Raw genomic sequence first — 22,977 nt, forward strand, 5'->3', positions numbered from 1 at the left:
TTTTTTATTACTGTCTACTTTCTATGACAGTTCTATCTAATAACATACTAGACAGGACTGTTGGACAGATCGTAAAATAATGAACACAGAGAATGTGAGCGCTGTGATCAGCCTCTGGTTCTCAGCGCCGTCAAAATAAATGCCACAACAACAAGCGCGGCTTACGTCACTTCAGAGTTCGTACTGGCGGTGCGAATGCAACCAGGAAAACGTTCCTAGGGGAACCATTAGTTCTCAGGGAACCACCCTGGTGGCTAGTTCCTATAACTGAGTTCCTAGAACTATCCGGTGCGAAAGCCCCTATGATCATCTGCACCTGCAGCGCTCATCACCCTATATCAGCCCTCACTTCACCACATGCCATTGTCTGGTCTCGTTGAGCACTAGCCTGTGTGAGACAGAAGACAGAAGATGACTTGAAGATGGGATAAGAGGTAAGAGGTAGTCTTGCAAACTATAGCCATTTTTCATTTCATTCTCATAGATGTGTCTTCTGTGGAAAATCACAAAGAAAATTTAGTTGTTACTTCATGACAAAAGCCACAAAGTTTTTGATGGCTGACAGCACGTTGTTCTCAATAGGGGGATCCTGAATTGTGAATGTCCTATATTTTTTTTTACAAAACTGAGTAAAGTTTAATGGATTCATGAATTATTTGCTTCATAATTAAGTCTGCTTCTGAAGACTTTTCTCTTCAGATCTGTCCTGCCAGAAGACTTCAAATGTACTTCACGAGATATCAAAATCTATTCTTTTCACTTAATATTTTTATTAGAGGTATTTTAATGCCTTTTTTTTTTTTTTTTAAGATAACATTTAGTTATTGTCTTTAGTTATTACTGAGTCTAAGTTTGCGTAGTATATAGTTCGTAAATAGTATTTGAATAAATTAGAATTAGTGTGTCCCAAATTGTAGTAGCCTATGTTGAAATTAGTATTTCAAAGATACTGGATGGTCTATTTTTTCCAGTTAGAATCTGAACTGCAGATCCGTGAACACTTCAGGATTAATAGAAAGCTACAGGCAGGTGAGCTTGATGAAGGTTGGATAAACTCTGCAGGAAAGTGGACCTCTGGGGCCAGAGTTGAGAACCCCTGTTCTAGAATGAGGATGTCCTCAATGTGTCATTCATTAGAGCATTTCCAAACCATTAATCTACAGGTTTAAGCAATGTATGAGATAGGAACTCAACTTCTCAGCATGACACACACACACAACACAGTTTGACCGACAGCTAATTCAGTTATCAGTTTCTGATCTCGTAATTAAGCGTCTTATCATACCCAGAATATGTTATTCAATTACTTTCTTTCTTTCTGTCTCAGTGAAATGTGACCTGGACATGTTTTTAAGATTCAACAACGATGACATATGTGTTTTAAAAAATCCTCCTCTTAATTGTTTAGCGGGGTTGGCTGGAAAATATCTGTTGATAGGAATAATGTTTTAAAGGACAGGCCTGTGGTACATTCAGGCACTTGGATTTATTTTGTTGTAAATATGCTTTGATGAAGCAGGCTGTTCAAGCTTCAAATACACGGCACTAATTCAGCCGAATGTCTTTGGAGTGGCTCGCTTTGATTAATACTGCTTCAGTTTAAATCAAAGCTCTTAGTTTGATTAAAATGGGGAGGAAAGGGAAAAAAAAGTACATTTGGGTTACGGTTTTGTTCACTGTGAAACTTGGTTTATGAGTTCTTGGAAAATAAATAGCTTTTAATTTCATTATTGTGATTATTGCTTCACAATGTTATCTGAACACTATGTTCCCAGACAAAACCTAATTTTATCTTCTTCATAAATATACTTCCATTTTTTATATGTAGCACAATGAATAATTAACTACATTACAGCAACCAGTGATTTACTTACTTGCAATGAAACACAGATGGCTTTTAATTTGTGTTCAATAAGCAATCAGCTAAAGAACAATTAGCTCAGCATTTCTCAGCAGTCTGCACATTTTTCACATTTCACTGAGCCAAAGTAAAATATGTTGTATATGTTGTATAGTAGAATGTTGTATCAGAGTTACAGATTTACACTCTCTCCCACTGAGATACGCAGCAGATATGTCATATATACAGTAGGTACCTCCACCATGCGTGGACTGGATGTAAAAACATCCACAGTGTACATGTACAGTACAATAGTCTCCACATGCATCACACATGCATAGGGTAAGATGTGGAAGATGTCTCAATGTGCATTTACTTAATCTAAGTTTAGCATGTGTAGGATGATGATGCTTCAGCCAATGTGATATTACAGTTTTTCTTGGTGCGTTTTTCACATCATCCCTAATATGTGCAAAATAATAAGTACATTTCTCAGAACAATTTGTAGGCTACAAACTGCAATATACAATAGATATGTTTCTAAAGCTAGTCAGTCACCAAAAATCCTTAGTACATCTCTCAAAAGTAAATATTCATGCCAATGATCATGTCAGTGTCATCAGAATGATAAGTCATTGATCCCATGTAGGGGATAGGGATGGTGTGTTGTGGGGAGGTGAGGGGGAGTGTGAAAAAAAATGAAAAAATGTAAGCACTGTTTCATATTTATAAGTACTGTTTCACATTGTGTACACTTTGTATGGTTGGTGCTCAATAAAACATATTTGAAAAAAATAATGATAAGTCATTGAGTCATTGTTCACGAACAAGGTCGTCAAAATGTTTAGGCATGTTGTCAATGTAACTGTGTACTTTGACAGTATTACCTGATGTAAACTTAGGCTACAGTTTGGATGACAGTTACTGTATTGAAAATGCACAAGGCTGCACTTCTATATCAATTTCAACAGTACTATTTACATATTACTGTATATGGGTTATTGATTGACTGGCCAGGATTTTGTTTTTCACAGCTTTTACTAGTGCCACTTTATGAAAGAAAAAAACAAAATAATTTAAAGTAAGAAAAAGACAAGGGGCACAAAGGAAAAAAAAAAACTAAATTAGAAAGAAACACAGGAAACACCCCTAAGGCACAACTTTGCCCGCAGCACTGTTCTAGTGCTGTCTCTACACATCCAGACGTTCCTGTCTGTCGGCCCACATATTCTCATCCACATCACACCGGATATTTTCCCTTCCAATGCAACGTGGAAACAATATTTTGGAATGCTTTATCCATCCTCTGCAGGCGTCTACTGTCCTCACAGGCTGCATCCATTGCAGCCAGCAGGGGCATCTGTGTGTGTGGCTGATGATCATAGACCTTCCACCTCCATGCTGAAAAGAACTCCTCAATTGGGTTAAGGAATGGTGAATAAGGTGGGAGGAATTCTATGAGCATCCTCGGTTGGGTCACAAACCATTGCCTTATGATGTTTGATCGATGGAAACTCACATTATCACAAATGACCACATACTTTGGCAAATCCTCTCTAAACAGACCCCTCTCATCATCAGGGATGAGAGCCCTGTAGAGAGTCTCTAAAAAGTTGAGTAGATGCTGGGTGTTGAATGGCCCTATAAGGGGGATATGGGTTAGGACACCATGCTCTGAAATAGCAGCACACATGGTGATATTTCCTCCCCGTTGGCCTGGCAAATCCACAGTAGCTCTGGGACCGATGATATTCCGACCCCACCTTCTGCATTTGGTCAGGTTGAAGCCAGCCTCATCCACGTATACAAAGTTGTGAGAGGGTTCACTTGATTCCAACTCCATTATACGCTATATCCCAGAACACACAGTTGAATTTGTTTTGGTAAGGAAGAGTGACATAAAATGTACATACAGTGAGGAAAATAAGTATTTGAACACCCTGCTATTTTGCAAGTTCTCCCACTTGGAAATCATGGAGGGGTCTGAAATTGTCATCGTAGGTGCATGTCCACTGTGAGAGACATAATCTAAAAAAAAAAATCCAGAAATCACAATATATGATTTTTTAACTATTTATTTGTATGATACAGCTGCAAATAAGTATTTGAACACCTGTCTATCAGCTAGAATTCTGACCCTCAAAGACCTGTTAGTCTGCCTTTAAAATGTCCACCTCCACTCCATTTATTATCCTAAATTAGATGCACCTGTTTGAGGTCGTTAGCTGCATAAAGACACCTGTCCACCCCATACAATCAGTAAGAATCCAACTACAAACATGGCCAAGACCAAAGAGCTGTCCAAAGACACTAGAGACAAAATTGTACACCTCCACAAGGCTGGAAAGGGCTACGGGGAAATTACCAAGCAGCTTGGTGAAAAAAGGTCCACTGTTGGAGCAATCATTAGAAAATGGAAGAAGCTAAACATGACTGTCAATCTCCCTCGGACTGGGGCTCACCTCGTGGGGTCTCAATGATCCTAAGAAAGGTGAGAAATCAGCCCAGAACTACACGGGAGGAGCTGGTCAATGACCTGAAAAGAGCTGGGACCACCGTTTCCAAGGTTACTGCTGGTAATACACTAAGACGTCATGGTTTGAAATCATGCATGGCACGGAAGGTTCCCCTGCTTAAACCAGCACATGTCAAGGCCCGTCTTAAATTTGCCAATGACCATTTGGATGATCCAGAGGAGTCATGGGAGAAAGTCATGTGGTCAGATGAGACCAAAATAGAACTTTTTGGTCATAATTCCACTAAACGTGTTTGGAGGAAGAAGAATGATGAGTACCATCCCAAGAACACCATCCCTACTGTGAAGCATGGGGGTGGTAGCATCATGCTTTGGGGGTGTTTTTCTGCACATGGGACAGGGCGACTGCACTGTATTAAGGAGAGGATGACCGGGGCCATGTATTGCGAGATTTTGGGGAACAACCTCCTTCCCTCAGTTAGAGCATTGAAGATGGGTCGAAGCTGGGTCTTCCAACATGACAATGACCTGCAGCACACAGCCAGGATAACCAAGGAGTGGCTCTGTAAGAAGCATATCAAGGTTCTGGCGTGGCCTAGCCAGTCTCCAGACCTAAACCCAATAGAGAATCTTTGGAGGGAGCTCAAACTCCGTGTTTCTCAGCGACAGCCCAGAAACCTGATTGATCTAGAGAAGATCTGTGTGGAGGAGTGGGCCAAAAACCCTCCTGCAGTGTGTGCAAACCTGGTGAAAAACTACAGGAAACGTTTGACCTCTGTGATTGCAAACAAAGGCTACTGTACCAAATATTAACATTGATTTTCTCAGGTGTTCAAATACTTATTTGCAGCTGTATCATACAAATAAATAGTTAAAAAATCATACATTGTGATTTCTGGATTTTTTTTTTTAGATTATGTCTCGCACAGTGGACATGCACCTACGATGACAATTTCAGACCCCTCCATGATTTCCAAGTGGGAGAACTTGCAAAATAGCAGGGTGTTCAAATACTTATTTTCCTCACTGTATGTACATTTTATGTCACTCTTCCTTACCAAAACAAATTCAACTGTGTGTTCTGGGATATAGCGTATAATGGAGTTGGAATCAAGTGAACCCTCTCACAACTTTGTATACGTGGATGAGGCTGGCTTCAACCTGACCAAATGCAGAAGGTGGGGTCGGAATATCATCGGTCCCAGAGCTACTGTGGATTTGCCAGGACAATTTCAGACCCCTCCATGATTTCTAAGTGGGAGAACTTGCAAAATAGCAGGGTGTTCAAATACTTATTTTCCTCACTGTATATTGCATGTTCCTTTCACAGCAATGAAAATGTGTGCAGTTTATGCTTACTGTATTATGTATCACCATAAAATGTTGCTGTAAAGTAGTTACATAGATATATGTTTTACCTGTACATAGGCCTACTGGTACCGTAGCTCCTTAACTCTGTCCTCATTCCTTTGGAATGGTACACGGTACAGCTGTTTCATACTCATCTGGTTTCTATTCAGCACCCTGTCGATGGTTGAGATGCTAACCGTATGGATGTTTTCAAAGATATCGTTGTCTTCTATAATGGTCCTTTGTATTTCCCTGAGTCTCATGGCATTTTTTGCTCGGACCATGGTGCAAAGAGCCTTCTCCTGTTGAGGTGTGAAAAGGCGTCCTCTGCCACTGGTTTGAGGTAATCTTGCAGTCCTATGTGGGGAAAAATGCAGTGATGCATCGCACACTTTCGCATAGACAAAAACTATGCGAACACACATTTTACTGTAAAACATACAGGTGGGTGCATGTAAGGTGCAGTATGTATCTGTATAGAGTATATTTCTGTATGCTGTGAAATACAAGTGGACTACTGTAATATGAAGCATTGTAGGAAGTATACTGCTTATATACAGTAACAGTGCACTGTACATTGGTGGACATACCTGTTCTCTCTTCGAAAGGACACGGTTGATCTCCCAATATTCGGCTGCACCCTTCGACCCACCTCAGCCATTGTAAGGCCATGATTGACAACATGGTCTACAATAGTGGCTCTTATGTCATCAGATATGCGTCTATGTCCTCTTCTGCCTCTTCCTCTGTTTTGCCTTCCACCACGCATCCTTGCTCCTCTTCTTCCTCCTCTTGGCTGTTGACCCTGTTCGTTTCCTGGTCCATCCATTATTGGGAAATTGCAACTCTGTGTTGTGGTCTGTCTATATATGCTTGCCAATTGATTGTGCATGAGATGCACCTTTGAGCAATTTAGACAACTGGTTGATTGTTGGTTGAACTAACACTTTACATTCCCTCATGAGTAAGGGTCAGTTTCACCTGCACGATTCATCAATTCACGTTTTTGTACAAAAGGTCTAATAGAAATGTGTAAAACTATGCTTGACAGTTTATGACAAATAGTTAAACAATTTTGCATGTAGTGGCTTATGCAAGGAACTAATGCCTAGACTTTTGAGGGGTAAGACTATTCAACAGAGAACCATCTACTATATTTTGATCAGCATGATCAACACACAATTGAAAATGTGGCAAAAACCTGACATTGTACATTATCAATTGCAATATGTACAAAAGCAATTGCAATTTGTTCAAAGGAATAAGAAATTGCTTTAATGATGTGCACAAGTGACTAGATGATTTGGAATTTGTACAAGTAGTATCAAGAATTGCACTTTTGATCTAAGAAATGCACCAAAGCGACTGAGAAAAACTGTAACCTTTAACTGTCCACCAAATATGAAAACTAGATTGTAAGCTTTCAAATGATATATAGTTTGTCAATATTACTTTAGGTTTTTACTAAGATATTATTGTTTTAAAAATAGAATGGCAAACAGTCAAGGGGTTAAGGGAAATTAATGAAAACATTTGCTAAATGACTTGTCATATAGCACAACATGTAAAAATGACTACTGACACATGCACACACACACACACACACACACACACACACACACACACATTCAATGACTGGCAATATTTCCAAAACTAGCTTTAGACACAAATTTAGAGTTTAACATCTGTTACAAATCCCCAGCCTCAGACGTCATGTTCTTGTCATGTTCTTGTTTAGCTCTGACACCTGCTGGACCTTGCATGTAATCAGGAGTCTGAAAGTACTTTTCCCTTTTTGGGGCTGTCAATTTAACTTGTTAACATAGCAAAATTAGCCTGATTAGCCTCCCTTGTTATCTTCTGTAAGCCCTTAGGGGCTGTTTACACGACACCGTTTTCAAATAAAAATGTTTAAAAAATTAATGCGTTTTGGCCGTTCATTTACACGACAAAAGAGTTTTTACACCCCATAATGGAGTGCAAGTTTTTGAAAACGGTCTCCATGTAAACAACAAAAACGTGAATCTCTGAAGACGATGACGTCATGCACATGCGTATTACGTGTTCAGTCTATAGTGTTTCATCGCCATCTAATGGCCTGGCAGCAGAATACAGCGCTTTTAGTCGTTCTCACGGATCCGTGTGAATGGGGACAATGGTGTCTCTGTAATCTCAAAACTCAAAGGAAAAACTTCAGGATATCGTTATCGTGTAAACGTACCCTTTCCTCTGTGCATTGTTCAGTCTTGTTTGTGTTATACATGGTTGTGTATCTTCACTCCTAGTTATTCTCCTGCGTGTTTCGTAGATGGATTTTGATTAAAGACTGTTATGGTGCGTTCAAGTCATCTCGTATAGATCGTATTTACGAGTTGAACGCACTTGAACGCCACCACAATGTCGTAAATACCAGTGGAGAGCTCGGGATTTTCTCTAAGCTCCGATCTTTACGAGTTGGGGGCGTGTCAGTGATTAACATGGCGGAATACACAATACGTAAAGGTATTTAGCTGTGATATTGTCAGGCTTTTCTATTTACAGCGCAGTTAGCTAATCGCCAACACAGAATATGATAGTATTATAATATAACTATGCAACATGTAACGATGAGTTGGCAGTGGCTTCATAAATGAATTAAAAACATAAAAATACAAAGTACACCTGATGCACATTTCTTTGTTCTTCATTTTCTAGAACAAGAGTTTAAGAACCTTACTGTATTTTTGTGTAATTAATTAAGAGAAAGTACTCCGCCATCTTGCTCCGACGAAAGTGACTTGAACGCACATGCCGTTATAAGCACGACTTCCCACCTCGTACGTACGAACTTCCCAGGAGGACTTGAAAGCACCATTATACTCCATTTGTTGTGCGCTGGATGCAACCAGCCTTATGTGACAGCATCTTGTGTAAATGTCTAAATCTTGTCTAAATCTACCTTGAGTTTAGTGCTTTTGTCTGCTTCAATAACATGAATTTTGAATGATCATTTGGGGTCTTTCTTCATCAAATATTGCACTTAATTGTGATTTAAATGTATTAAATTTATCAGCATAGCATGCAATTAATTTGATTGCAAGTTTTAATCGATTTGATTGTTTATTTCACTATTGAGCAGTTCACTCAATGTATGAGAGCATTTTTTATTTGAAATTCTAATTTGAATTATCAGCCATGGCGTTTCAAACAGCAGTTTGTTTCTTTGTTATTGTTTTGGTTCATTCACATTCATTTATGCAGTTCTGCTCTGTCAATTCAGCCACCATTGTGCAAGTCCACACTTATCTCTCTCAGACACACAAACACACACATTCAACACTCACGTTTTATTGCTGTGTGTGTGTGAAATGATTTCTATGGCCTTTATCTGATCAAAGGCAGAGTTTCTTGACAAAGTCTCTTTATAAGATTTTTTCTCTGATATCTGTTCATGCACTATAAATGTGTGATATGCCCTTACAAATATTTGCAGTGTAGATCTCAGTATGACAGTGTGGCATCAGTATTAACTACGGTGGCCGAGAGAGCTCAACGCGCTGCAACTGAAGAAAACACATGCAAATAGAAAAAACACCTGCAAATTAAGAAAACATCTTCATCAGTTTCACAACACATGTGTGCTCCAAATACTCACAACACAACCAAATACAGAAACGCGCTGCAAAAGTTCACAACACAACCAAATGAAACGCGCTGCAAAAGTTCACAACACAACCAAATACAGAAACGCGCTGCAAATAGGACAGAACACAACGGAAATGTTTCCAGGGAACCCAATAAGTGACGGACGGACGGCTGGGACGTGCTTATTGCTCGTGAGCTTTACCTATGCCCTACTCTCTTAAAAGGGCAGACGGAAGAGCCCTTGAATTGGGCACTTTGGAGGGAGCGGGGCACTTGTGTGCCATTATGTTGATGAAGGGAGCAACCAGAGAATGTCTAAGCAACGAAAGACAACGTAATTTCCTCATTATTTTCACCTGGGATGTTCCCATGACAACGCAGCGCGTGTCCATCAGCTGAATAGCTGTTCTTACCAGAAATATAGTATTATTGCTGTTAACATAACTGTTGCAAATAAATATACATTTTATACAACACAGTTTTTAAAATATGCGTTATATCTGTGTGTGAGTGTCTCAACTTTAAAACTTGCCGTCTCATATTTGGACCTAGCTGCATTCTAACATTTCTTATGAAACTTATTTTAACATAACATGACAAAATGTGTACAATGTAACTGATGTATAGATTAATGTCTTTCCCTCATGTTCTTTTTCTCTATCTTTTTTTATTTATTTATTTATTTTAGTCTTCAGCTCATTGTTCTTTTTAGTATTCTTATGACATTGAACATATTGTAAATACATTTTGTATATTGTATACGAAGTTGTATGTCATAAACGTGTCATCTCTGTATGTTTTGCAAAAAAAATAAATAATAATAAATAAATAATAAAAGTAGACAGCTGTAAGCACGTCCTAGCCGGGTCCGTCACTTATTGGGTTCCCTGGAAACATTTCCGTTGTGTTCTGTTCTATTTGCAGCGCGTTTCTGTATTTGTTTGTGTTGTGAACTTTTGCAGCGCGTTTCTGTATTTGGTTGTGTTGTGAGTATTTGGAGCACACATGTGTTGTGAAACTGATGAAGATGTTTTCTTAATTTGCAGGTGTTTTTCTATTTGCATGTGTTTTCTTCAGTTGCAGCGCGTTAATTAATAATTACCATTATTATAATTAACATTATATGCACAGTGTGTTATTATCCTATGGTGTCGAGTCATTTATATAACACTTTATACAATAGAGGTTGTTAAAACAGCTTAAAGGCCAAGAACAATAACTAGCATCCACCGCAACAAATTATATTGTTCTGATTATTTTAAGAGCGCACTGCAGTTTTGTCGTCTGCCACTTTAAGTTCTTTAAAGCGGGATGGATTCTGATTGGATGTCAAGGTCTGTATCGTTACAGTAATCGTCCTGGGTGTGAACAGGCCTTTACAGTGACAAACAGGAAAATGACAGAATCAATTGTGCAAACTTCATTAAATATGAGACAAATTCAAGTCAAGTCAAGTCAAGTCATCTTCATTTATATAGCGCTTTTAACAATGTAGATTGTTTCAAAGCAGCTTTACAGAGATAAACGTATAATTTAAGGTAACAGAGATTGTTTTGGCTTTATAGCGGTTCTTTAATAAAGTTATTTTCCAGCTAAAGTTATTTTTGATTGATTCGCTTCCATCGCAACGATCATTTGTTATTAAATTAGGGGCCGCTAAGACGACACCATTCTCTCTACACAGACTTTAAACGTGAACCTGTGAGAAACGCTGATGGCGTTCACATGCGCATTAAGAATTGGTTCTATAGTTATGTGCGTTTGAATATATGTGTGCAGGTTTGTAATTCCCTACAAGCCAAGCCTAAACAAAGTACTGGTCTTTCCTTATAAATTTTGATACAGAATTGTATTTTATTTTGTCACTTCAGGGTAGGTATGCGAAACGAATTTTCCCGACAACGCTTTATCTGTAGAGTGGTAAAGGGATCCTCCATAGGGAGAGACTAGTTGGCACTTCAGCACTGCGTTGTCATCGGGTCCAGGCGAAGGTCCTTCATCAGATCTGGGTACGGCCTGGATCCGGCAGGCTGCGGGAAAACCTCGGGATAAAGAAAGACACTAAAATTAGAGTAGATGCCATTCTTCTCATGATGTAACGAGTACATCAGGATTTATGGGAAGTGTTCCCGGTTCTGGCTGATCTAATCTATGCAGCCTAACATTGAATTATAGAAGTCTATAATGTATTATGTGACTGCTAGGTCAAAGAGATGTGTCTTTAATCTAGCTTTGAACTGACAGAGTGTGTCTGCTTCCCGGACAATGTTAGGAAGACTGTTCCAAAGTTTTGGTGCTAAATAGGAAAAGGATCTACCGCCAGCGGTCGATTCAGCTGTAAAGCAGCTCTAAAGAAGACAATCGTGTCGTTATTCAGCTCAAGTCAGTTCACTATGGACTCAAATCAGTTCAATAACAGTGTCGATGTTTCAAAATTCGTCTATTAAAACAAATTTGATTCAGCTATAAGCAGAAGACAATAGTGTCATTATTCAACTCAATTCAGTTCAAGTTTTGTTCTCATCCAATAGTGTCAATGCAGCCAAATCAATAATATTACTGAATATTAAGAGTCTTTTAAACCTCAACTAAGCAAGCCAGAGGCGACAGTGGCAAGGAACCCAAACTCCATTGGGTGACAGAAAAAAAAAAAAAAAAAAAACTTGGGAGAAACCAGGCTCAGTCGGGGGCCTGTTCTCCTCTGACCAATGAACAAACACTGTGTGATTATGGTTCAGGCAGCATCACAAGTCAGATTTGTGATATTATTCAAAAAACATTTGCATCCAGCTCCTTCTGCTTGAAGATCGAAATCCACAATGCCGGCATTTGGTGGAGGAAAAATCACAATAGCATCAGCAAAAATCAAAATATTGGCAAATCCAGTCTCATTATAAGCCTGACACCTTGTAAACACAACTGTATTTCCAATTGGACTGATAATTGGGCTCACAATTCATGTTGGGGAAACACATCATGTTAAAAATTGCTTAATATTATAAAAGACTGTGCATCTGAATAGATTATGCATTTAACACAAATATAATTTATGTGATTGCAATAAATCACATATGGGCGGATAAAATATGTCCGCAGTCTGAGAAAACACAAAGAGTAAAAAGGGTTAGCACACCATGAGGGGAAAATGATATACGGTAGGCAGGGTGAGTCCAGAAGTTTGTCTTTATGATCAATGGCAGTCCACTTCAATGGCTAGTGGGCTAATAGACTCGCCCAAAGATTTATGGGAAATTTCACTGCTACGGAATGAATTTACAGAATGGAATAAGGGAGGAAAACACCAAACAACTGAAATGAATCTGTTCTCTTCTTTCAGAGATGTGTAGCTAATATAAATGTGCCAGTATCAAATCAAACAGCGGGAACAACATGAAGGTGAGTAAATGTGTATTAAATGAAATAAGTGCAGTACTGTGGAAAACATCAAAGCCATAGCATTGATTTGATGTAGAGAGACACCTGTGTTATTTGACTGTTTTACAGCTTCTCACAACACTGTGACATGAGTGCACAAAGTAAATATGTCCTCCAGAGATCTATATATTAAACTGTTTGTGACACATTAAAGGGAAATATATGACTTGCAAAACTCATAAACAAACATACCACTCATAAAAGAGAAAAGAAAAGAAGAGTGCATGAAGGAAATAAGGGTTTACTGGAGAAATTGGGACACATTTCAGTGATCTAGTGTTTTCTTGTTTTCTTTAAAAAAAAATGCTGCAAATAGATCCTTGCTTCTACTTTCCTGGTTTGAACCAACCTGTGACATTAAATTATAGCTAACTCTTTTTCCACAACAGAGTGTTTGAAAAAAGTTTCCAGCCACTGCCAGCATTTTTAATCATTTTCACAAAAGTTTCATGGCCCCCAGAATATTTTGTAGTGTGAATATCTGAATATATAATATATCAAAAGAAAGAACAAGAGCATCTGCTTTAAAAAATAAATAAAAATCTGTTTTATTCTAGCTTCATGCATTCCTTTTTATCAAAGTCACGTTTTTGTCAAAGACTATATCTGGATCGGATTCAGAATGATGATCAAAACACAGATGGAGTAGATTGTGTCCATCAACACCCCCAAAGCTTCACAGTCCTGTAGCTCGTCCTGGGTTGACATTTCATTCAGTAACATTAGGCAGTTTTGATTTATATGCTGTTCTGTTTATCTGTTATCTATTTCTGTTGATGCTTGTTTCTGCGTCTTCTTCATATGTGTTTTGATCAGGAGATTCAGTACTCTTTCAGAAGATGTGTAATAGCACCCCCTACCCTGCAGTGAAAACACGGAAAGCCATTTTGGTCAATGGCGGGAAGTGTTTTCTCACACATGACAATTTTTATTTTTTTTATAAACACTTTTTTTGTTATCCTGGTTCAAATTCTCTTCACATTGTGATAGCAATCAATAATATAATTGGTCTTAATATTAAAACATGTACATATATCTTCTGTGGAAGTCACAGGGTTCGTACTGGTGCTTGAAATCCTTGAAAGTGCTTGAATTTTGATGTTGTGTTTTCAAGGTTTGAAAAGTGCTTGAATTTTGGATAAAATGCTTGAAAATGCTTGAATTTGTAACTGTATTTCTTTCACAAGAAATATCTTTCTGACGAAATAGTTCTTTATTAAATGGAGAAAAAAAATGTAGCCCTTCAGAATCAGATACAGATTGATATACAGATTGATTTGCGTTACGCTGGCAAGAGCAAAAGTAGGCGGAGTTTTCATTTTGATTTCCGCGGTTGTTTGGATGCACCGTTTTTACTGGCCACGCAGCGGCAACAGTTGAACTATTTTAAACTTTGACCGCGGCGTGCGCGCGAGCTCGCTGAGCTCCGCTTTGGTCCGAGTCGCACGGCGCAAGCCATTGAAATATATCGGTTTCATTTCATAGCGCAGCGCGGTCCGCGTCCTATCTGAAAGGGCCATTAGTGACTGAGAGTACTTGGTGTGACAATGTAATGTAAGTATTGCATGTCCGTTATGTCACGTTCATTTGTGGAATATGCAGTGAACATTGCCAAAATTACAGAACTGTAACGTGCAAATTAACCTGCAAACGTTAGCCCAGTGCATAACAACAGTCGCTGATTGCTGAACTGAAATCAGTCAGTGTCATAAGTAGTATACTGTTACTGTAAGGTTTAGGATGGCCCTGTGCAATATTTACACTGCTCTATTCCAGTAAATGTATTAGCTAACGTTATGTCTTGGCCCAAGACATCTTGGCAATGAAATACATTTATCAGGCAGGTTCCTGTGCACTCAGCTATTGTTCAAACCTGGTCTATATCAAGAATGTGTCCCAAAACGGGAAGGCCTGTCAAATATTTCTGTTCAAATCTTCAAGTCTTCATATTTGAAATTAATTCAGTTTTACAGCCTATAAATCACATTATCTGGTAAGCACTATTTGGACATTAATATAATAAAAAGTATATTATTCATATGGCTATATACTTAGTGATACATTTTGAAGAATAACACTTGTGATTGGCTTAAATATTAGGGCTGCACAATATATCGAAATATTGCAAATGTATATATATTACAATATGCATAATTGCATATAGCAACGGCTTGCAATAACTGGGGTCATGAACAAAAGACAAAGAAAATCACTCACTGCTTTTGGCTGAATAGGCTAACTTTTGTAGCTTTAATAAGAATCAGTATATTTAATTCATGCAGTGAAAACTAAGCAGTGTTTATTTTTACATTTGATTAATCAGTTTCTGTTGTTAAATAAACCTAATGTAGGATAACCTGAACCCCTAAACCCCAGTGATGTTAAAATAACACTTCTTATGCTACAGTAAAACACTGATGTTCACTGTCTTGAAGTTGTAGGGATATTTTCTTATCACAAAAAGAATGTGAAACACGTATGTGTAGGTTATATCATTTTAAAGACATTTTAAAGATAATTTAAGTTAATTTGACACACTTTAAGCATTATCATATTGCATATTGAATATCGCATTATTTAATGAGTTATCGCATATCTCATTTTTCTTCAATATCGTGCAGCCCTCTGCTATTATGAAACATTTGGCTGTTTATCTCTTTTGATGTGATAAAAACACTAAATAATAATTTTAACTATGTATTGGTGTGTAATTTACGGTAGTGTAAGGTGCTGGAAAAAGCTTTAAAATGGACCTGGAAAGTGCTTGAAAAGTGCTTGAATTTGACCTTGGAAAAAGTGTACGAACCCTGAAGTCACAAGACCAAAAAATGTTCGTCCAATCATTGCATTCGGTCCGTTATTACGAGATGGCAACCCGTGAAGTTTTACCCGGAGCTGTTCACCTCCTTAGACTCGGATTTATGCATTTCTATGTCAACATTATCAACGCTGAAATGAATCTGCAACAGTCAGGCGGTACAACTAGAGCTCAGTGAGTTGTTTATTTTCATTATTATTGTAATGTTATGTGCTAGACATGAGGTAATTTAACGCTGTCTTGTGATGCTTTGAAGACTCTGCTGTGTGCGTTCATGAATTTTGAAGGAGGCGTGGCTTTGGAGACGCTCTGAAGGGAGGTGGAGTAATAACTTTTTTTAACGAATCTGTTTGAGATCGAATTAAAGGTGCTCTACGTGATGTTGGGTGACGTCACTTCTTGTTGACGTTTAAAGTATTGTCAAAAAAAACGGAGGCTAGCTAGACCCTCCTCATCCGCGCACTAACCCCCCAAACCCCACCCCCAAATCCTTCTTGTCGGTTATTGGCTGGAACAGTTTGTTATGTTTCGTGGTGCGGGTGAGCCCAGTTTGTTTTTCTTGCCATTTGTGGAGCCTGGGGTGTCTACAGAGACCGCGTTTTTTTACAGTGTGTTCAGGGGACAGGCAGCTAGCGGATAGTGAAGGAGATGTTTGCTGTATGTGACAAAAAAATTTTGGCCTAAAAAATGCGTGACACCGCTTAGAGCACCTTTAATGCTAGATGTTTTGCTATAAATTATGAACATGGCATCTGAGGACTATTTCTCATTTTTCTCAGTTATTTTGCTTTATTACAAGATTCAATTATAGGCTCGTTCTTACGTAACAGAGCACGTTCGCACATGGACACACTTTAAAAACGGTGCTAAAAATCTCTTGACAAACTAAAAGATGTAAATGACATTTGTATGTATTCTAAATAAAAAAATACAGATTGTACTGAACGTCAGCTTGCTTATTTGGCTCAAAATAAGGATGTATTAAGTCCACATGTCATGCAATCAAGACACTACGCTTCTAACCACAGGTCGAGAGCTGCTGTTTCGGGAAACACAGACTCGCTGAACTATGCTGATAACAACAGACCTTGCGACCATAGTTGGGTAACGATACTTTTGGGAGACACACCCCTGGTTGGTTGAAACCAGCAAGTTCTGCAAGTTCCAGACCCAGATCTGCCCTTTCTGTGTTGGAAGTGAATGGAACAAGCTAGAACTGGGCATCGGCTATGTAAATGGGGAAAGGAGTGTGAAAGGAGCTGGAAAAGATTGGATTTTACACTTCGGATAATGACAAATCATGACCTCTGACTGACACACACAGTGAAATTACCTAAATATCTGTGACAGGTCATCTTCTGCACACACGCTTTCTTTACATTGTATTTACTTAATACTTCCGCAAAAAAATCAGCTTTTAAGCAAAACCGCAATGATATTTTCTTTCATATTTCATCTCTGTTTTCCAGTCCAGATAAAGACTTATTTTTTCAGCGAGACACAGGAAAAAGGACTGCATTATAATAACTTAAATAAATATGAATAATATTAGCCTTTTGAACCAGCTCAATCTCTCTGTAAAAGATCACATGACTGTACAATTCTTCACTGACACAGAGAAACAGATGAAAACTTTATCCTCAAAACACCAAAGCTCTTTATCTCAGTCCTGAAATAGACTGTGTGTATATCCACTTTAGAGGTGGTTTTGTTTTGCTGCATGGAGGCTGTATTTATTTAAAGGTGGAGCGGCAAGGAATTGAGATGCTAACCGTGGATCAGGATGAGTTTTATTGTGTGAAAATAATGCCCATAGTTCATGATGACTCATCCTTGACTCTTCTATTTGAGCATGAGCGCTCAAGGCAAACACAAATTTAACTATAGGACTGGATGACTACATAGAAAAAGAAAAAAGGTCTTTATCTGTATCTTATGTTCTCCAGTAGAAATATTTAAACACACTATACCGTTCAAAAGTTTGGGGTCAGTAAGATTAAATTTTTATGACCAAATACTTTTATTCAGTAAGGAATAGGATACATTAAAGGGTTAGTTCACACAAAAATGAAAATTCTTTATTCATTTACTAACTCTACATCAGATAAAGATATGAAATCTGAGAGCTTTATGTCCCTCCAATGATAGCTAAAAAACTAAAACTAATCCATATGAATTGAGCTGTTTAGTAATTTTTTAAGAGATCTGATGTTCTGGTTCATTTTCTTGTGTTATGCAGCGCATTTGAGCTTCTGCAAGAACCAAAGAGGTTCATTCTCATGGAAACTTAAACGTGCTGCGTAACACGAGAATGAACCTCATTGGTCCTTGCTGAAGTTCAAACATGCTGCGTAACATGATAATGAACCTCTTTGATTCTTGCAGAGGCTCAAATGTGCCGCGTAACACGAGAATGAACCTCATTGGTTCTTGTGTTACGCAGCACGTTTGAGCTTCAGCAAGAACCAATAAGGTTCATTATCGTGTTACGCAGCACGTTTGAGCTTCCACAAGAACCAATGAGGTTCATTCTCATGTTATGCAGCACATTTGAGCTTCTTTAAGAACAAGTGGGGATTGTTCTCGAGCTTCAAGCAAGTACGGTTGAGCTTCTCTTTATGTTCGCTGATCAATGTTTATATGTGAATAAAAGGCTAAATTCAATCCGTTCATCATATGAAGTGATCATGTCTCTTCAGAATTTTTTTACTAATCCTCTCAATTTATATGAATTAGTTTTACGATCTCTTTATGAACTTTTTGAAGCATAGTGAAATGGTAGTTGCGTAGACTGTCAATGAAGGGATATAAATGTCTGAATTATTTAAAATATCTTCATTTGTTTTTGGAAGATGAACAAAAGTCTCACAGGTTTGGAACAACATGAGGGTGGGTAATTGATGACAACTTCTTAATTTTTTGGACGAACTAACCCATACACGTATATGGATTAAAGTGTAAGTAAAGACATTATAATGTTTTACAAATTTCACAAAATTACTTATTTTTGTGGTACACAGTCATTTTCATTATATATTTTTTTATTTATGTCTCTCTTTAAATCACTGATTTATTCCTGTTTTCGAATCAAGTTTAATTAATGGTACCTTCTGCTCAAACCACTGAATCGCTTTTTCTTTTCTGAAGCAGAACTTTTTTTGAATTTTCACATAAAGTCTCTCAGTGTGGTGACACTAGTCTCTATTTATTTAAAGGTCAGGTTAAAGCTCTTTTCATTATGGCAGCTTATTTCAAGGGCAGGGAAATTGCTGTGCTAAATATATAACAAGAATATTGAGTTACATTCATAAATGAATGAAAGTGGCATGTTAGAGGAGAAAAGGGGCAGATAGTCAAATAATAACCATCGCATTAGCAGTCCTGTCGACAATTGCCTCAAGGTGCCTTTTGAAATGAAGACCATGTCAAGATGAATGAACAATAACTGGGTGAAACTGGCATTCGGTGAAAACATTTCAAAGGAGAAACAGCACAATACACTCATGCCATAACGTCTTGGTTACATATGGTAACCCTTATTCCCTGAAGGAGGGAATGGAGACGCCACATCGAGACCGACGAATAGGAATCTCGCTAGAGAGGACAATCTACTTCGAGTGAAACTAAACGAGCCAATGCACATTGGCGTGCAATCATTTGCAACAGCTGCTCTGCCACACAGCGCAGGTATATAATGAGCAGCAGGTGCGACTGCACTTCAGTTTTTTGCTGATGAGCCGAGCTGATGAGCTGGCTGCCCTGGCGGGCCGCAGCAGATGTGGCGACGTGATGTGCAGATGTGAAGATGTTCCTCTTCAGTCGGTCAGTCGACGCCACGTTGAGACCGATGAATAGGAATCCCTACCAAAGGGCCACAGTTGCTGACCCCATCCAGCGCCCTGTGCAAGCCTCTTGCCCCTATATTACACAGAGTATATCTGTCACTGTTGTTCCGTGATACTTGGGGATCATGACCACCCTCGTGCAGGTTGACCTGCAACAACGCCATAGCATGTATGGCAGAGGCAGCTTCCCCACAGGCCTTGTAAGCCTTGCCGGTTAACTCTGACGAGTACTTACAGGACCGGGAAGGGAGACACGGCTCTCCGCGCCAATGGAGTTAGGGCACAGCTGCATTGCAACGGCCCGCTCCACTGGAGGGATGCACATGTACCCCTTAGCCACCCCGCCACCGGGATGGTTTCTGGCAGTGAAAGGTGCCGTCCACGCCCCAGTGAGCTCCTCATATACCTCCGGGACGAAATGCACCAGGGTGGGTTGCTGAGAACCAGCGCGTGCCACCCCGAGAAACCAATCATCCAGCCTCGAGTGCTCGGGACATGGTGGAGGGTTCCACACGAGCCCGATCCTGTTGGCAGCCCGGGAATGCATGGCCATCATCTCCGGGTCCGACTCGGGCACCGCTGTCACACCCGAAGGGGGCAGTGGCGCCGAATCATCATCCGCAGAGAAGTCTGACCCACCCTCCGATGCAGCGATCGATATCTGTTCATCGTGGGGAGCGCCGAAGGAAACGACTGGTACACACCTCGTGGATGGTCCAGCACGTTGGCGGCTCTACTGGCTGTGGAGCGTGGGAGGGATGAGGGTTCCTAGGGGGTTGGTTCCCCGAAGGAAGCGTGCTCACCGTGATCCTCAGGTCACCCGTACCACTGCCTGAAGTAACCCTCGGAGGAGGGTTAAATCGCGGCAGAGGCGCAGGGACTTTACAGGAACGAGAGTCTCGACCGTAGCTCTGAGATGGTCATCCTCCCACAATGGGTACATGATTCATCCACGAATGCTGCCTCAGCGTGTTCAATGCCCAGACACGCGATGCAGCGCTTGTGACCATCCCACGATCCCAGGCAAAGACCGCATCCAGAAACACACAGGTAGAGTGACATCTTTTTAAAAGACGCGCTCCACCCGTGTAAGCTCTTTCAGGGGACTGCTCTCCTTGGTGCTGAAGCACGCAAGGGGAATGGTTGCAGCAGACACAGACAGGAAATGTGCAGCCTGACTTGCGCTGTCTCTCTTTACGGCGGTCTTACCAGCCGTAAGAACGACTATTCAGCACTCTTGGCGCACCGTTATCAGCTGTGAAAACAGCCATTTTGTTTTGCTCAGTTACACAAAAGAGATAGAAGACAGAGAGGGAGAAAGAAAGTCGTTTAGTTTCACTCTAAGTAGATTGGCCTCTATAGCGAGATTCCTATTCGTCGGTCTTGACGTGGCGTCAACTAACCGACTGAAGAGGAACCATTGCCAGCTGTACTGCATTACAGATTCAACATTATGATTCCTGGCAAATAACAGCTATTATTATTTATAAATAATTGTTTTATATTCATTAAATTAATGTTTGGTATTGCATTATATGCAGGGTTGTGCAACACTAATATTATGTTAGTTAGGTAGCAAACAAGAATTGTAAGGAAATTGTAAGACTGGAGTAACTGGAAGAATTGGAAGAGAGCGCAACTCTCTGAGAAAACAAAGGAAATTAATAATCAATGTTATTTATATTATTTGCTATACTTCACACTTCATTTCATTTTGTGGATTCCAAGAAGAACATTTCATGTCCCATGATGTTCTAATTAACTCAATTTTATATAATCACTAGATTTAGATTTTGATGTCACTATTTAGTTTTAGTTTTTTTTTACAAAGTAGCTCTGTGTGACAAGATTAAAATCTATTTTGATGTCTGTTCATTGCTTTGACATTAATGAACACAGGTGTCCTCCTATCCAGTAGAGGGCACTGTTTTCAGGTCTCTGGGTTGCAAACAAATGGACAGAGTCGCCCAAACTTCACGAGAAAGTCATTTTCTGCTCTTACCAGTGCTTCCTCATCAATATAGACTGCCGCCCTTCTGGCAGTGAGGTAGTACTGCACTTTTCTGAGTCTCCAGCCTAACACATACATCAGGAGTCCACACACTGCTGCAGTAGAACGGCCCACTCCTGCATTACAGTGAACATATACTGTGTGACCGTTCTTCAGCAGTCCATAAAGCAGGAACACCGCTTGGGGCAGCATCCGTGTGCGGCCTGCAGAGGGCAAAATTACAATAAACATATACAGCAATACAAGCTTCTTCTAAGTAATCAAGTTTACAGTTCAGTACAGCATATCCTCCGTGTGCTAAATACATACGGCTCACTTGTGTCTGTTTTTCAAGGGTATATTGACTAAACACACACACTGACCTTCTGTGCTCATGTCTGGGGTGGGGATCCAGATATAAGAAAGGCCACAGTCTTTGTACAGGTGCGTCATTGTCTCTGGGGTCATGGGTTGACTGAGGTCACGCCGGCAGCCGTGTGAGTTGTTTATGACATCCCATTCTGTCTGAAAGTTCATCACTGCTGTAACACCCAGTTCTTGTTTCAGCTTTAGGGTTATATGTTCGACCCGTCGAGGGCAGCTGCCTAACCAGACACGTGGAAGCACCCTGAAGAGAAGAGAGAGAGAAAACTTAGCTGTGTGAATGAGTATATGTCTACAAACAATGCAAATAGTTGTGTGTGTAACCAGTGATGGCCCATCAGAGAAGGAAAGGGAAATCAAAATAAATGTACTTATAAATATGCAGAAGTAAAATATTTCAAATATTTTCCTTGCATAGTAGACCAGAGATCATCTGTGTACATAAGCATAATGAGCAGCCAAAGACACAATAATTAAACCTGCCTCAATCTTTTTTGGTTTGATCAATATTGTACATACATCATGCAACTTCCCTGGACAATTCCCACAGCTGTAACATACAATCACCACATTGCTTAATAGATATATTTTGAGATCCCAGAGCAACGAGTGCAGAAAGATATGGCAGGGTGATAGGAAAGATCATAAAACATATACTGTATGAAAAAGTGTTCCTTTAACGATTGCACTGACAATGTTACTACTCAGTGATACACTTTTTAGCGTTTTTTTTTTTTTTTTTTTTGCCATTGAAACATACTGTACCTCCAGCCCTATGTATTTAATTTTGGACTGCAAATTCATCCTGTCATATCATATCAATACAACGGAGACTCCTCCTGACGTGGGGGGTTGACTTGGGCAAACCAACAATTACGCAGAACACTGTAGCAACTCCAAAGAAACACACTACAAAACACTCAGAACAACAGAAGAGAAAAAGAGAGGAGAGCAGATCATTTTCATTTTTCATTTCCAGCATCTCTACCTCCATCGTTTCTCATCAAACGATGAGACAGTCATGTCAGCAGGGTCTCTCCCTCTGTGTATATGAGAGCTCAGGACTCAAATAATGGAAATGTTAATGAGTTTAGTGGTTTGAGGAAACAGACTGACAGTCAGGGGAATGAAGGTCACAGACACCAGGTGAGAGGTGTATTTTTACCTCAGAAACCCACATGCCTCTTTGAGGGGAAAACATAAATGAAATGATTG

General features: G+C 39.5%; 1 protein-coding gene across 2 annotated transcripts in view; it reads right to left on the reverse strand.

The window, feature by feature from the left end:
* Window positions 1–10,752: 10,752 nt before the first annotated feature.
* The window catches only part of epm2a (EPM2A glucan phosphatase, laforin), a 30,037-nt gene continuing 17,812 nt past the window's right edge, over window positions 10,753–22,977 (reverse strand). Inside the window, exons 3-5 of one of the 2 annotated variants that reach the window (XM_084098523.1) lie at window positions 21,762–22,006; window positions 21,391–21,602; window positions 10,753–11,332 (exon numbers count right to left, since the gene is read on the reverse strand). In XM_084098523.1, the coding sequence (XP_083954649.1) occupies window positions 11,249–11,332; window positions 21,391–21,602; window positions 21,762–22,006 (541 nt within the window). In that variant the 3' untranslated portion in view covers window positions 10,753–11,248. Of the gene's footprint in view, window positions 21,603–21,761; window positions 22,007–22,977 lie in introns of both variants that reach the window. The other variant, XM_084098524.1, reaches the window with a different exon arrangement.

The sequence above is a fragment of the Abramis brama genome (assembly GCF_963993115.1).
Source record: "Abramis brama genome assembly, chromosome: 22".
NCBI lineage: Eukaryota > Metazoa > Chordata > Actinopteri > Cypriniformes > Leuciscidae > Abramis > Abramis brama.